The 16,699-nt window shown below is 35.0% G+C and overlaps 1 protein-coding gene across 1 annotated transcript in view; it reads right to left on the bottom strand.

Moving 5' to 3' along the window:
• Window positions 1-16,699, bottom strand: part of ZNF804A (zinc finger protein 804A) — a 169,731-nt gene that overhangs the window by 32,803 nt on the left and 120,229 nt on the right. Inside the window, exon 2 of the mRNA XM_026091007.1 lies at window positions 3,634-3,777. Within this exon, the coding sequence (XP_025946792.1) occupies window positions 3,634-3,777 (144 nt within the window). The remainder of the gene's footprint in view (window positions 1-3,633; window positions 3,778-16,699) is intronic.

The following is a 16,699-nucleotide window of genomic DNA, read 5'->3' as shown; positions in this document are numbered from 1 at the left end:
GGTTTATCATTATTATGCCCAGTCATACCTTTCCACATCAACATTTCTTCTTCTTCTCTCATATTCCATGAAATATTTATTCAAATGTATAAAGATGTTCAAAGTTCTGATTTCTGGTTGGCTACAGATAGGTCTTCTCTAACCAATTTGACTGTAATCTCCAAAAATGTGCAAAGAATAAAAAAATGTAGAGAGAGGATAAAAATGTAGACAGGAGAAATCCATGGCTGGAATAGGAAAAGAGAATATCTACTAATATAGTCTTTCTATATAATCTGGGCTTTAGCACTTCCACACAATTGTAAATACATTTTTAGAACAGGGAGATGACTTTAGTCATCTAGTTAAGTCATCTCTAGTTTAAGAAATGACTTCTGATTCTGTGGGGAAAATTTCATACTTATAATTTACTCAATTTATTGTATTTGCATGTCTAGGTGAAAATACATTAGGGCTATTCATTTTATTTTTCATCAGAGCTTCTTTTTTTGTTTTGATTTGGAAGAGCACTCCTGGGAGAGCAAATAACATCAAGCTTGGGTGTACTGCTGTGATGTTAGGTGATTAATCAGAAGTCCTGTGATGGAGAGAAAGACTTTCAAATTCAAGAATAAAATCACTTAATTCTTATAACAACAGGAATGACTTGAGGAATGACTGATGTAGGAGACCCAGCTGTGACATCCGGCCTTCTTCAGTGACAAGGCAATACAACTCACTGACTCTGAAAGACTATGAGATGAAGGTCATTCAGAGCTTTAGACTTCATGCTCAGCCACATTTATCAAACTGCAGCATTTCTAGGAACACAGGCATGATGGCTTTTTTCCCCTCATGCATACAGCACTTCGGACAGCTCTTCATGTGCTTCTAAATACTCAAGAACCTGCATAAAATCATATAAATGTTTCAGAGTCCTGTTGTGAGTCTCAAAAGCTGGATTCCATGATTTTAGATCATCATAATCAAATAGTTATTCCTGTATTAGTATATTAAATGATGCTGGTTGTGCCTTAGTTACAATCCTCTCTTTTCTGAACTGGGCTAAGAACACTTGAGTTTTTAAAAATCACTGTATTATATCTTTTTGGTTTTTTTTCCTCTAGGTTTTCAAAGCAGACAAAAGAATTGTTTTTTTTTTTTTTCCATTATCACTGACTGCTTTCAAGTTACTTTTCCAGCAATATTTCATAAATGCTACAGATATTCTCCAAACCATAATGTCAAAGCTAGGAACAAGAGTATGTTAATAGAGGCAAGTGACATTATGAAACATTGGTCTGAACACTTTCAGGCCCTAGGAAAAAAATAGATGAAATACAATATGATTTGCCCTATCCTTTCTTTCTGGGCCAGTCAGAAGGACCTCGTACTATGTCAAAGCAGATGTTCAGAAGCTGTATGACACAATATATCAAAACACAACCAATCCCTGACTGTCCAGGAAGCTCCCCATTCAAAGGAGGAAAATAATTACAAAATCTTAGATTTTAATCCTGGGAATTTTCTGTGCTAGCAATCTTTGAATTGATGGGATGTTAAAATGAAAATCTTCTGTAATAAAGTTGAGATACAGGAATCAGTAGCTCTATAGAAAATCATCATGTTGTTCAGACAGGCATCCGTACAATTTGTTCTAGAGGTGGAGTTAAACTGGAAACTTTTGTCCAACTTCCTATCAGGGATATTACTTTGTGGTTGCCTTACAGAGGAAGAGTGTGAAACACTCCAGTGTTTGATCAAACACACAGGCACACACCTGACACAAAAGAGACAGAGGCAGAATCTGCCACACTTCTTCAAATGCTGGTGCAGTGTCCAGCATCTTCTGTCTAAAGCTATTAAAAAACAAGAGCACTTATGCAAATAACCAAACACAAGTCCCTGTTCAGTCTCACAGCTGACCTCAGTTTCAAAATCCATTTTTCATCAACACCRAATAGAAAGAGAAATGAATACTGCAGTCTTCAGGTTCTCATTATTTAAAAATGCTTCAAACTTCTGACAGAGCTTGTGAACGCTGATGACTCAGCTTGTTCTCATCCTATTGAGAGTGGAGTACTTTTTATGGTGTCAGTTCCAGTGACTATTATTTCTCAGCTTTTCTTTTCCCCTCAAGTTAGGTTCCACTCACTTTTTGAGTTTAAAAAAAAAAAAAGGTAAATGGAAGATTTAAATTTAGAATTATAGAAACACAGGAACTGCCACAAAGATGAAGGTTAATGTTTCATCTACTGTAGAACCATACCTGTGAAAACAGCTAGGAGAACAAGAAAAAGTCCTAAGAGAGTTCAAGTGTGGAAAATTCTGCCCATCACTTCCTTTTTGCTAATGTCCCTCAGCTAGATGTTGGCGTGTGATATAAAGCACACCATGAAGAACCAGTTCCGGTTGTATTTTAATTAAAAATAGTTGAAACTCACAATAAATATCTATAGTATGCAATGAAGATGCCTACTAATTTCTCATCAAATATATCTTTCCTCCAGTTTCTAAAAGAATGTTATTGTTAATGAGATCCACATCTCTGTAGTTCTCAACACAAAATGTAAAACTGATAGAGTAAATCATGGGCTAAATAAATATATCAGCAAGAGAGAGAGAGAGAAAGAGGGAAGTGTTTCAGGGAAAAGTGCTGAAGGAAAGAAAAGCAAATCATTGGCTTATATAATATAGATGTAAAGTGTATGTGTAGCAGCTCATCTGCTTTCACTCTAAATGGAACTACAGGGCAAGGGGAGATTCAATTAGAATGAAACACAATCAATCCAAAATCCCCATATGGTTTTACTAGTAGCTACATCTCCATTTTATTTGACCACATAAGAAAGATAAAGAATAATCACCAGCTAAGTGGACTAAGTAAACTTCCTGTATAATTTTATCATTACCTATCTCTTTGTTGGAGTCATGATGCATTGTATTTTCCTCTGAATTATATAGTTCTGACCACTCCAGACCCCAAGACAAGGCACTGGTATGCTATTGTCTTGTAAGACAATCACATTGTCTCTCTTCTCATGCGGAAGCACTACTTTTACGACATAATAGTAGGATGCAGAATTTGGAGGGGCGGTGATACTAAAAATGTAGAAACCAGGGTTCTAAAGCTTACACATATCGTATTGTTAGCTGAGCCCAAAACTTTTCATTATTTCAGGTTTTTTATCCTCAGTGCATTTAAGTAAAATTATAACCTATTTCAGAACTGTATCTGTGCCAAAAGAAAGTTTACGAAGGAGTATGTCAAATTTCCTACATCTGTGAAAACAAATGCTTCCCAGTAATCTGCTAAGTATACCACAGTATGTATTTATATGCAAAATTAAACTGATAAAGAGTGATTTTTGCATTTATATTTTTCATTATATATTTCATCATTCTTTGCTCCTCTTCACAATTAAACTGTTCACATTTCCCTCAGAGTGTTTCCCATTCTTTCCACCTCAGAATTTTGGTCTGTAAAAATCTTCATTCAGGATTTGTTTCTAAGAAAACTACCTATTTTGGTTCCCAGAGTCTGAAATTTAGGCACAACTGACACCTGTGATGCCCAAGCCAACCTGAAGGATATGGGCACCCGATCATATCTCAATATTCTATCTGGAATATTTAAGTAGTAATTTCTCTTACCTGTTTGTGAGCATGATCATATGAGTTAATGTGATTGTCAAACTCCTGGTGTTTATAGTACTGCTTGTCACAGAGTTCACAGTAGAAGTTGGCTTTAAGATCTTCCAGAGCTTTTGCTATCGTGTTTTTCTTTTCAGCATAATCCTGGAGGGGGGGAAAAAGTCATTTTAGTTTTCCCTCTGATGCTGGGAATGGATTTTGTGCTCTGCAGTTAATCATATTTGTAAACATTTATACACCCCCATAACTAAAAGCCTTCACATATTTGCTGTGTTACACTGCACATATTTACTGTATCTACTGAGAGGCTCATGATTGCACACTTCAATTTGCTATACAGTTGACAGCTTCCCTTAGGGGCTTTGTCAGATGCTGCACTACGGAAAGATTTCCTCAGGTTCTGTCCAAATACAAATGTTTATCATACTGAAGGTTATTTTCAAGTAAATTTCTATCAAAGAGCCACTGCTCAAAAGACTTTGTAGGTAATACACCTAAGCAAAACGAGCACAAAGATACAAACTCCAACAATTTAGCTTTCAGATTTTTACAATGAATTATGCTTATTAAAAAGAAGACAAATTAAAGAAACCCTGCTATGTCACATACAGATGAAAAATGATGAACATTTTCATAGCTGAGATTTAATGAATGCTTTTCATAGCTTTGTTATTTGTCATCCAATATTAGAAGGAAAGACACATATCTTTGTTTACCATACAGTAGCAAAAAAGCATTACAACCTTGATTATTATTTAGTAATAAATTATATATAAGCAATATTTATTAATTACCTCAATACATTGACCATAACACGGTATGTTCTGAAAGAGCATGAAAAAGGTCTGTAATCTTGAGTTAGTTTAACACCAGTTAAACACATTTAACTTCAGTGAAATTACTCCTGTTTTTGAGAAGTCTGTCTGAGATAGAATCGCACCCTAAAATCCCGATTGCTGTCAATATTGTTTAAGAGCATATACCCAAATGGGTGTATTTATCTATTATTATTTATTTCAAAAAAATGAATCATTGTGACCTCTCTGAAACTGACTGTATTGCCTGCCTGTTTCTCTCTTCTTCCTTGTTTGATTAGATTAAGATAAAATATGAAAATACGATCCCATAACCATCATACCTAAAATTGAATTAAGTTTGCAAAAAAAGGAAAAAAAAGCCTACTTGCTAGCAAATTTTAAAGCTCGTTTACTTGTATACTTTCAAGTACATTTCAGGAGTTTAAAATGGAAAATTTATTTTTATCACATTTTTATATCTTCTTAACAATGATATATATTAAAAAAAGAGGAATAACAGTCATATCCACAAGGATATTTAAACTGATACTTTATAACTCAGTGCAACTGGACTGCTAGCAAACACTGTTGATTCATATCCAGAGGTACTCCCTCATACAACTTTGTTCATTAAAACTGCAGGGTAGAATCATGAAAAGAATAGCAAAAATCACTTCAGAATTATATTTCAAATACAAGCTCACAGGTGAGGAATTCACACATTTCAAACACATTTTTATATGATGGTTCATAAAATCTAAGTTTCATATAAAAAACATAAAGTCAGAGTATTATTTCAAGAAACAGAAATATTTCACACCTGGAAGTATATTTATGGTATATGAAAATCTATCCTGGAAGCTCTGCACTTAGTTCTGTGTATTAACTAGTATGGAAGTATAGCTTCTGAATCACTTCAGTTATTACTAAGGTGTCTATGCAGTGGAGACAGCATATTTAAAACCCTAAGTGGATACACTCCCCTGAAACAGCTTAGAAGTAATGCTTGTAGTTCCCAAAGGGATCTTGTCTAATTTTGCTTTTTTGAAACACAAATAAGAAGAAGAATTTGTGGAATTTGGGGGTTATCAGAGCTCTGAAATATAATATAAGCCATTTGTGAAGGACAAGGGCAAATTTGACTGATCATAAAACAAGAGCAGTGTTCTGCTTGACAACAGTCAAACTATTTCTTTATACAAAGATCTCAAAATACATTATTGATTAACACTCGAGCAAAATTTTGCAAGCCTTACTAATGTAGGATAGCAGTTTGAAAAATGTTATTTAACTTCATTGGCATTTCTCTTGACATAAAGTGCCATTTTTGAAACAAAATACTTATTAGCAGAATCTGATCTGATTGGGATCTACTTTGCAATTATATTTGACGTGCCCAATATATCATAATAGAGCAGAGACACCATAACTCAAACAGCTTTATTGCAAAGTAACAAAATCTCACAGTGGTCTGTCAGTGGGGATTCTGCTACTAAAATCCTTCAAGTAGGGTTCGGGGCAGGGGACTAACTTTATTTTACAATATTACATTAAAATTTCAGAGGCAATGTAAAAAATACCACCACATTCATCTAAAGTAGATTCAAATAAATATGTAGAATATAATAATGGAGTTTGATCATGCATAAGGGAGGAATCCACCCATTCCCTCCCCCCCACACTTTTAAATGACAAGATCTGCAAAATCTTGAAAAACTAGAAGTATCTGAACCTTAATAACATACGAATGGCATGTCTGGATCAGATCAACTTTTTGAATCTATGTAAAATTTTATTTTATACAACTAAGGCAAAGTGACCCTTAACTAAGGACCTTTCCTGTCTTTGTTTTCAACCTGTGTTGTGCTAGTTTCATTTGTTCTTATACTGGAAGAGGTTGTAAATGTTCATTTTTATTCCCTTTGTGGCATTCATAATTATATAAATCCCCACCACATTCTCTGTCAGGTATCTCTCTCCAAACTATGTAATTCTAGTTTATTTAGTCATTCCTCATATGCAAGCCATTCATTATCTTTGCTTGTCCTTTTCACAGGCTCCAAAACTTTTTGCATTATAATCTGTCTCTCTGAAAAGAAGACATGATGAAAGGCTATACAATAGTGTCATATGGTACTATATTAATGTTCTCTATTTTGTTCCCTATACTTTTTTGTAATAACTCTTAGCATTTGAATTTTTTTAAATCACCATAGAGCACTAAGCCAACATTTTTATAGAACTGCTTTATCACCTACAGCATTTGCTGCTGCATAATATTTTGCTGGCAGGAGAATTTTCTTATCCAATTACTAATCTTCACTTGACTTGTGAAACTGTGTGCATGAAATAGAGTAATCACAAAGTACTATGCACAGCATGGGAGAATGCAATGCCTCTTTAAAAACAGTGGCAGATGATCATTAGTATGATGTATATGAACACTCCAAAGTATGTTCATCAGTTTCTACAGTAGGAGCAATGACTGTCAATCAATCTAATTGTCGAGATATCCTCTTCGTGATCTAAACATGGACAAAAGGCATTAACTGTTAATTGTGGACTGTTAGACATCTATCTGCAATAGTAATATATTTGCATCCAATAATTGCTAATGAAAGAGTGTTTATTTTCAGAAAATTTTGCATTACTGGTGCTTTAAACAACTGTGAAACATGAAAAAGGTAGTTTCTTCATGCTATCCTCTAAAACTACCAGACGAGACTTTAATTTGGTGGAAAAGATACTGAATCATCTCTCCAGACATCTTTGTTTATCTTTTTAAGGTCAGGCCTTTCCAAGACTTCAGACTGTTTTATTGCACACATGCATACAAAAACCCTCATCCACTTCCCAGTAACATCAAAGCCACTACTGAAAAAGAACTCTAAACTCTACTGATGGATCTATTCTTGTGTAACCTATACCTCTCTCTGGTGCTTAATAAACACTTAATACAGAATTCTAGAGATTTTCTACAGCTGTGGTATTCTCTGGGCTGTGTAAGAATTAAAAATAAATTACCATTGCTGGATGGCTTAGGGAACTGAGGAAAGTCAGATTTCAAGGTTGGATAGGGAATGGAAATATGAGAATACAGGCTGCTGATTCTCTGTATATTAAATTATTTCTATTGATTTTGAAGCAGCACTACCTTGGAAGAGGAAGCTTTTGCTACCTCTATGAATTCGGATCAGAGACAGCTGCCCAAAAACTGAATGTAAGAAATCACAGTCGCTGGACCTTGATAGTACTAAGCAATGGATTGCTGTCAGTGACCCAGAGACTCATTGGAGAAGAAAATTGCTGGAGTAAAGCAATAGCCAAAATTCACTTACAATGGTTAAATCAGATCAAGCTTAGTGTCAATTTCATCAAAAGATTTGTAAACCAGAGTGGAAATTTAAAAAGAAATTCGAATTATGAAACTGAGAACTGACTGTCACTTAGTTTCATTATTTTTTTTCCTGTAATGCTTATTATCTGAAAGCCTACAGCTATAATTCACTGTAGCTCTCTTACATAATTTATATGAAAGATCTCTAGTAAGTGATCACATCCAGCAGCTGACTTTATTTCCCTAAATCCATCTTCTCCATCCCCCAAATCTTTAAGTCACAGCAAATGCTACTGCAAGCATCTGACAAATTGTATTAAGAGCCACCTTCATCTGCACAGGTGCTACTTTTGACTAACTAGACCAGACTTTCTGATCACATTATAAGAAAGAAAAAGAAGGAAGGAAAACTACAGAAGCATTTATTTACCACTTCACACAGATAACTCTGGAAAGTTAGCTGGGTCCCTCAAGCTAGTGGATATTTTTATGGAGTGCACTTCAGGCTCATACTTCTACCTTTGTCTGCAGAAAGATTAAACAGAAAAATAATAGAATGTGAATTTACACTGTATCATCTACTGCATGGTGACTGCCAGTGGGAATATTCTTGCTCCACAATCAATGTGAGCTTCTTTTATTGGAGGAGTAAGTTATTTTGCATTTACTGTAGGCTTAAAAGGGTCAGGCGTGCAGTTACTGTGAAGTAAAATATGTTACAGAAACAGGCCCCTTCCTACTTTGTGATAACTTACTGGTATAGTCATCCCTTGGGAGGATTAGACTACTCTGGTCTGATCCTCTGGATTTGACCACATTAGATCTGACAGATGTTCCAGTGTAACCTCATCTCACAAAAAATATTTAAAGCAATTTTTCTTTTCCAATACCCCCAAAAAGCAAATTCATATTTTGAAAGTGGTCACAAAACTCCAGCTAATTCACTTCCTTTTACAAAACCATTCTATATAATTGCTGAATTTACATGAAAGGATGCTGCTTAAAAATTTGCTGTTACCAAAAACGAAAAAAAGAAAAGAAAAAACCCAGGGAAAAAGAAACAGCCACAGATTAAGAGCAAACATCCCTATAGTCCATTAATTGGAAGGGCTATGGACACAATTAACAGTGATTCCTTAATTTCTGGTATATTCATTACAGTATTATAAAGACAGTACGAAGAAGCAGATTTCACTGAATAAAATGTAGAATTTACTAATATCTGCTCTGCTATCTATCTTGATATTACTATGTACATATAATTTTTTTAATGTCTTCACAAATCACTTTTTTCTCCTGTAAGCAATCTATATATCATCCACCAATGCACTTGAAGGAATAAATAAAAAATCAGAACACATTAATAATATTAACGCACTCTAACACCAAATCTAATTATTTATAAGGTTCTTGTTCTTACTAAGACAGTGAGGTCAAAGTAAAAGGCAGTTAGATACACTGATCAAATTACTCATTGACTTTAACAAATTCATTTCCCTGCAGTGTATAATGAGTTTCAGTTTCATACCCAAGTTTAAAAGGAGACTGGCTAGGAAAACAAATACTAGCAATATTATGAGATCATTTTGGTTACCTTATTCCAAACTTGCCCATTAACTGTGAGGTACGATAACAATCTAAAATGCAAGAGGTCATAAACATCAGATGATATTTCCTTTATTTCTTGATCCTTCTGGCATTCTCTCCTTTCAGGTAAAGGAAGAAGTTTCCACTAGCAATGACCCCACTATTTCACTGCTCTACTGTCCTAGATAATGATGGACCCAATAAGGAAGTAGTACCTCAAAGACCCCTTTATGTTAATTGAACATCATAGGCTGGAAAAAATCCCCCCAACCTTTATTTTCTCTTCAAGATTATCTGCAGAAAATCAACTCATCCAAATCAAAGCACTTGTTATATACAAAGGAGCTAATGAGTATTCTGCTATGTGTGTGCTTGAAAATGCTATTGAAGAGGTCCAAATAATCATAAAACTCTTTCCTGAGCTTCCTAATAAACACATAGACAGTACGTCATGTTTAAGTACATACCCTATTAGGATAATTAACAGTGAAATTAAAATAAAATATTAAAATTGGTTCTAGTTAGTGCTGTCTGCTGTCTAATACCATTCTGATTTTTTGAAACACCAAATTTCTAACAATACCTAGTAATGTGAACACTTATACAGCTGAATTCTGCACTCCTTGCACTTTATCTGAACTTAATGGGGTGAGATGGATGTGAATTGGGACAAAGTTGGACTTAGTAGAAAGCAAGCAACACAGAACATTGTTCTGCAATGTTAATGTTGAATTAAGTTCAAAGGAAGCTTATGATGAGACAGCAATTTGTTATCGGATTTGTCTCATTAACTTACTTAAAGTGCTTTTAAATATGTAATTACTTTTAACTGGGACTCAAAATCACTTGATTAGCTTTTTCACTGTTAAAACTAACTGTTGTGCATGTATCTAGAATTATTTCTATTCTAGTGCTTTAAAACCTATTTATAGTCAGAGCAAGCACTTAAAAAGATGACAGTGCTTGTCACAAATTTTTGCTTGGACACTAGTACTAAAACATGGCTCTTCATTACTGTTTATGAGAAAACAAATATAAGTCTAGTTGTAATGGAGGAAAAGTAATCTATCCCATCTGTACCACTAATCTTCTGAAGTCCATATGAAACAGAACTGAAGAAGGTTTTGCTGTAGAGAAGAAAGGTTTATCCCTAGAGGGTGAAATAATTTTCTCAGATCTACCTTAAAAAAAAACAAAACACAACTTTTTCACTGAATGTTTATCATTGCTCCACAATACACAAGGGAAGAACAAGTCTAATATTAATCTCCTTTACTCCTCCATCTTAAAAAATCCAGACACTCACTTTAATTAGAATAGAACTTTGGTTTAAAAAAATCTTGGGGTTGATTTTTGGAGTTTAATTCCCTTATATAGATATCTAAAATTTTTCATAGCTACTTATTATAATTTCATTGACAGGTTAAGTATCTAATGTAATTAGGCTCTTTTGAAAATCAAAATTTCATATTAGATCCTCACAACATCATAATAAAATAAGTGCCTTTTAACCTGCAGAGCTTGCACCCTTGAAGATAGACTGAAAATCAGTCTTCAGCACAAAAGTCAAAACCAGCAACAGATTTAAAGTTTTATGCCCAGCAGTCATAAACCAATGAAGGGCACAGGATAGGGAAAGGGGAGTTGTTTGTTTACTTTACCTCAAGTTAAGGCTGCCAATTGACTGGTAGTCATTAACTTGAGTAAAAATGTTGCTTGAGAGCTCTTCAAGCATTAATGTGTTTGTGGAGTTAGTTTTCAGCCTAGTAAAAATTGCCAGTTGAGGGGGCTATGACTTCATCTTGAACTAAATGGCAGTCCAGCCTACTAAACTCCTCTGTGCTGCGGTCTCCTTGATCTCCTTTAAACCAGTTCTGCTAAGTACAGGGTATCTTCATTCAAGAGATTTTTTATGTCTCATACCAGCATATACCTTTATTTCAAATATTACACCAACCCAATTATCAGGCACAAAAATAATAACAACAATACAGAAGAAATCAACAAGAAAAGAAAAAGAAAGCTAGGGAAACAGAAAATTGGAGCCAACTGTATAAATATTTTTAACTTTAAATATGTGATTGATCAATGGGACAACTTACACACTGAAGTCTGTTTATCTGTATTTCCAGAATTGGAGCTCTTGGTGATTATTAAGTTCAGTTTTCCTAGCTTTGGCTGCTGTGTTTGACTGCAATAACTTTTTTTCTGCAAAGATAAGTTTTTTATCATGATCTTCCGTAGTGTTCTTCTTGCTAAGCATTCAAAACATTAATTTTCCTATATTTTTCTTTTCTGTTTCTATGTATTTTTAAATTTTTTTTTTTGCAAAAAGAAAGCAAAATGGAATATAATCATCTCTGGAATGGAATTAAAGATCTTTCCCATTTCATTCCTCTCAAGAACGCTATTTCTCGATAACTGGTTAAAATTGCAAACCGTTCTGCTTTTAAATAGAGAACTTAAATATGTCCCCCAAGCTTTCACAGTCGACGTGTTTGTTACAAACAAAGCACTGCAGAGCTTAGAATGATGCCTATTGAAGGAAATGCTCACTGAAATCCCGACAGAAGGCTCAGTGCGTTTTCTTTACAGACTCTTTTACTGATTCCATTTTACTACGGTTTTCCAGACCATTAAACCTTTTCATGCAAATTTACTATCTTTTTATAGCTTCAGGGACCCATCATTACTAGCCTTACTTTACGTGTTTTGAAATTATGTGCCATAAGCACTTAAGTAYCAAGTCATTGAAAAGATACCTTATAACTGGGCAGGTCTAAAACACTCATGCGCAGGGTTGTATGCTTCTGCCCTAGAAGTACTAGAAGCAGATAGGAAACACTTATCCCGTTGAAAAGGAGTATCTCCCACACAGATATCTGGTTATTAAATGGAACTCATCACATAGGGAAGTACCAGTGTACTTTAAGTTTTAGGAGTTGTCTCATGAAAAAAAAAAACAAAAAACCCTAAGAATTACACTACTCAATTCCTTCAGTTGACCAATTATGAATATATATGAACTTAAGGTTTGCATTAGGTTGCACTATGATACACTACATATTTATTTTCCTAATATTAATCCTCAATGTCTCAGTGTCACCATAGTCAGAAAAAGACTGCATCTGGGCAGAAAAAAAAGTGAAAAAATGCATTATTTCTTTTGGCATCTTTAAATGATATAAATAATCTTTTTCTCCCCATCATCCAAGAATCTCTTCTTTTGCACAGTGTTGTCTGTCCAAGAGAGTGACAAAATTACTCAGAAGCCCACAGAAAAAGTCTGACCTAATTGGAAATGGAATTAAGTTTATATTTCCCATAGAGAAAGATTCCTTAAAAAAAAAAAAGAAAGAAAAAAGAAAAAGAAAAAAAGAAACACAAAAAATACAGGCTTACAATGGTGAAAATAGAGGTTGCTGATACCAGACAGTCTGGAATTCTGCCCTTTCAGAATACAAAAATCAACATTTCAATTTTGTCATCATGGATATGCATGACGTTGCTTAGTCCAAGGGGATTTGGAAATAAGGAAACACAGTAGGTTTCTGATATTACTTTTTCTACTATAAAAGCCTATTGTTTTTTTCTAATGTAAGATTCTGTTGTTCTGGCTTTTCTTTACAGTAACTATGATTCTTCAAGCAATGCCATGGAAACACATTTCACTTATCACGTGCACATACACTCCCAGTCACCCAGTCTCCCTCTTTCCCACAGAGCCAGAAGAAGTGGGATCAACTGGCAGTTTTCCTGGCAGTGGAAAATGTGGGTGTTTGAGAACAGGGATACAGGCTGATCACAGAACGCATGGCAATGAATTGCAAAGAACTGCAGTTTTTAGTGTAAACATCCACCTTCTAATTTTGGGTTGATTCAACATATTCTTCACAAGCGTAATCAGATGGTCAGTCTAACTGAAAAGACAGAGTAAGACTACATTGACAAAGAAAAATGATCAGTGTTTTCAAATGCATGGACTGTTTTTGAAGATAATGTTCTTTGCATTTCAGAGACTGTAAAAGTTCTGTAAGCTGACAAAGCATGAGAAGAGGCCTGTAGGAATCCTGACTTACCTTGGGGGATCTAAACTATCTAGACTATAAGCGAGCTTATTGTATTCTTAAACCCAGATATATTGTCTTCAAGATGAGATGGACCTGGTTTTCGCTCTCAGAAATGTAACAATGTTGTGAACTTCTGAATGACTCTAGGTAAAGTCCAGCTGCTGATGAAGTGGCACTAAATACAGTATCAGAACATGCCAGAGGAGTCGTGGAGGATCGTTCAAGTCTAGGCAGGCCTTACTTAACCTGACCCATGGCAAATGTCTTCTGTCCAATAATTTTAAATTAGTTTCTCATACTTTTTTAGTTTTGTGAGAAACTAACGGCAGACAGAGCATTTATCATTGCTATGACCCTTACTTATATAAAAAGTTACATAATAGATGCAACTCATCGGAATAGCTACTTTATGTGAATCATAATACTTAAGTTTTGAAGATTTTAGGTCATAAAACTGAATAGTTGATACCCAATAATTACAATAAAAGGGAAAGATAGACAGTAGAAGGTTAATAAAAACACCGCTTAAGACTCTTAAGTGCACAAGAGCCTGAAAGCACACTGCTTTTAACTCCATCTTCTGGCCAAAGGGAGGGAGAAAAGAGTGATGTTGATTAGATGCACTTCACCCTTGCCTTGGAGAAAGGGGAGAGAGCAAAGGACTGTGCTACAGCCATGTGTCACAATATACTATGGACCAAAAGGTTCTGGAGTTCAGCACATCAGGTACCGAAAAGGCATGCAAAACCATTTTTCTCTCTCTCTTTGTTGTCTATCGAGGCAAGTGTTCAGTAACAGCAAGCACTGGAATGAGGACAGCGAGACTGAAATTTCTTACACACAATATATGTAACACGAGTGCTGATGGAAAACATGTAAGAATGACTGGCTATTATCACCAATAACATTTTCAAGGACACTCTTAAAAAGGTGCCAGGAGTGTGGCAGCATTCTATACTGCTTTACTGCCTGAAGTGCCGTATGAATGACACCGATATAAATGCAGATACAGTGTTTACTCTGCATTGTCAATAAACATGAACTGTGTTTAAACAGACACAAATAAAATGAGCTGTGTCCACAGAATATTCAAAACTTCCCAAAAAATCATACGTTAATACATGTGTTAGCATAAATACATTTAGAATGGTCCTTAGTCACACTTCTCCATTTTTCTGTTTTCTGTCCCATTTTGTACATAGGGATTTGTCAAAAAAATCTAACGTTGAGGAAAACTGTACAGAATGTTATATTGTCATGCTGTCAGTTTACGAAAAATTTTGTTAAATATGTTTTCGATAATGATTCACAAAAGTTCAAGGCAAGACAGGAGACTGAGATCTGACCAAAATATTTCTGCCAATCTGTCACAAACCTGCAGTGCTCAAAACAACTATCAGAGAGAGAGATGCTAAAACAAAAAGCTAATGTAAGCAGCGCTAATACAGCAGTGTCTAGCTTTTCTGGTAAAAGGTAAATAGCAATAAATCAGGCCCAATTTGAAACTGCACTATAAAAAGTATTTCATATACCTTAATTACTAACCATTTCTATTTGAGCAGTGCCTAGAGGTCCCATTGTTTTAGGGACTATCAACAGAAAATAAAGGACAGACGAAAGTTTTAAGAGTATGATTCTTGCTATCTTCTCCTCAATAGCAAGGCTTCTCGTGTATTCCCAGTTACTCCTTCTCCTCTACTGATTGAGTCAGCACAGTTGTTTGCAGGAGCACACATCCAGTTAGATCAGCAAGCTGACTTAGGCTAAAAATACCTCTTCAGGGGAAATACATACGTTTTTAATTTAAAAATGAATCAGTTCACGTATCTGGTTAAGTGATGGGCAGTTCTGTCATCCTCATGCCAGCACAAATAATAGAGCGGTCGCATGAGCTGCAGAGCAAGTGAAAGAGTTGGCGAAAAAAGGCTACCAAGGAGGGGTCAAAGCTAAGAGCAGAAGTATAAGGTCCAAAAAAGATTAGTAGGAGAACCAAAAATAAAACCCAAGTTTCCTAAAATTCTGTGCTTCATCTGATAAATGTGCAATTTCAGGTTTCAATAAAGCTATAGATCTATAGGTCTTTACCTAATCTTCATGAAGGAGGAGTTCCTGGAGTTGTAATCCACTCACCAGTTACAAAGAAAAAGATCAAGCTTGAGGATCAAGCATCCTGCAATACAATTAGAAAAAAAGACTGGGAGAATTAAATAATGGCACAACATGCTAGACAGAAATGTATACTGAGGGGATTCTAGCATTAATGTTGAGCTCAAGGCATTCAGTAAGAAAAACAGATTTTTTACATACAAGCACTGACTTTTTTCAAAGGCTTCATATTCTTGGATTACTCAGTTCTTAGTTAGCCTTAAGGCATCCCTGCCCAGGCAGAAGTTTTCCCTTTTTAGTTGAAAGAAGCTGCAGCTGCCGTGAAGAAATAAACAAAAGAAAAATTCTCAGCACCATGGAAACTACTTGATGCACAACATGCTTTTTCAGCATGAAGAATCTGTGAAATGTATGTGAAATTAGCATTTCTGAACCTGCTAATGACAGAAACCATTTTGTTAAGACGCCAGAGTATTTGTAATATTGCTGATATAGGAGTCAGATCTGCGGGATTGCAGTTTATCTACAGTTAACAGCATGAAAACAAACATTAATATTGCAGTAACATAGTTATTTACAGAAGAAACTGATTTTACTAATGCAAATGAGATGGCAGAGACTAGTTAGGAGTACTTAAAATATTGATCCTGAAGTAGCAATGAGCAGACACAAAGAGAAATGACAAAGTCTCTCTCTCTCTCTCTATATATATGAACTTTCCCAAACCTTGAAGGTCTTTGGATCTAGGACTTAACTTTGGTCTTTAGCAAAATAGAGAATTCAGCCAGCAACTGCACCAGTGAAGTCTGATTTTCTTTGGACTTTTGGTTCAAGAGTAGGTGTGGATTCTCTAACATTTATGAACAATATGCTCATGCTATGGTCTTTTCCTCTTTCATGGTGTTCATTAGATCTCTATCCTCTATGGTCATAAAACGTGTAAAACAAAACTTTGAGATATTTGCTTCTCTATTAATTTAGATTGAAATGGATTTTCCATTTCATGTATACACACATCTGTTAACTTGTACAAATACATAATATGGCAGCATAAACCTCAGTTTGGAAACTAGCCTTAAAATATGTTATTTTGTAGCTAAAATGATCTAACGTGTTGATGAATTTCCTGTGATAATGGCCGACTATCAGGGCCATGCTCAATCTCACAA

This window comes from Apteryx rowi, unplaced genomic scaffold (assembly GCF_003343035.1).
Source record: "Apteryx rowi isolate R43461 unplaced genomic scaffold, aptRow1 scaffold_89, whole genome shotgun sequence".
NCBI classification, from domain to species: domain Eukaryota; kingdom Metazoa; phylum Chordata; class Aves; order Apterygiformes; family Apterygidae; genus Apteryx; species Apteryx rowi.
Note: the sequence above shows the minus strand (reverse complement) of the source record. Positions and strands in the feature narration are given on the sequence as shown.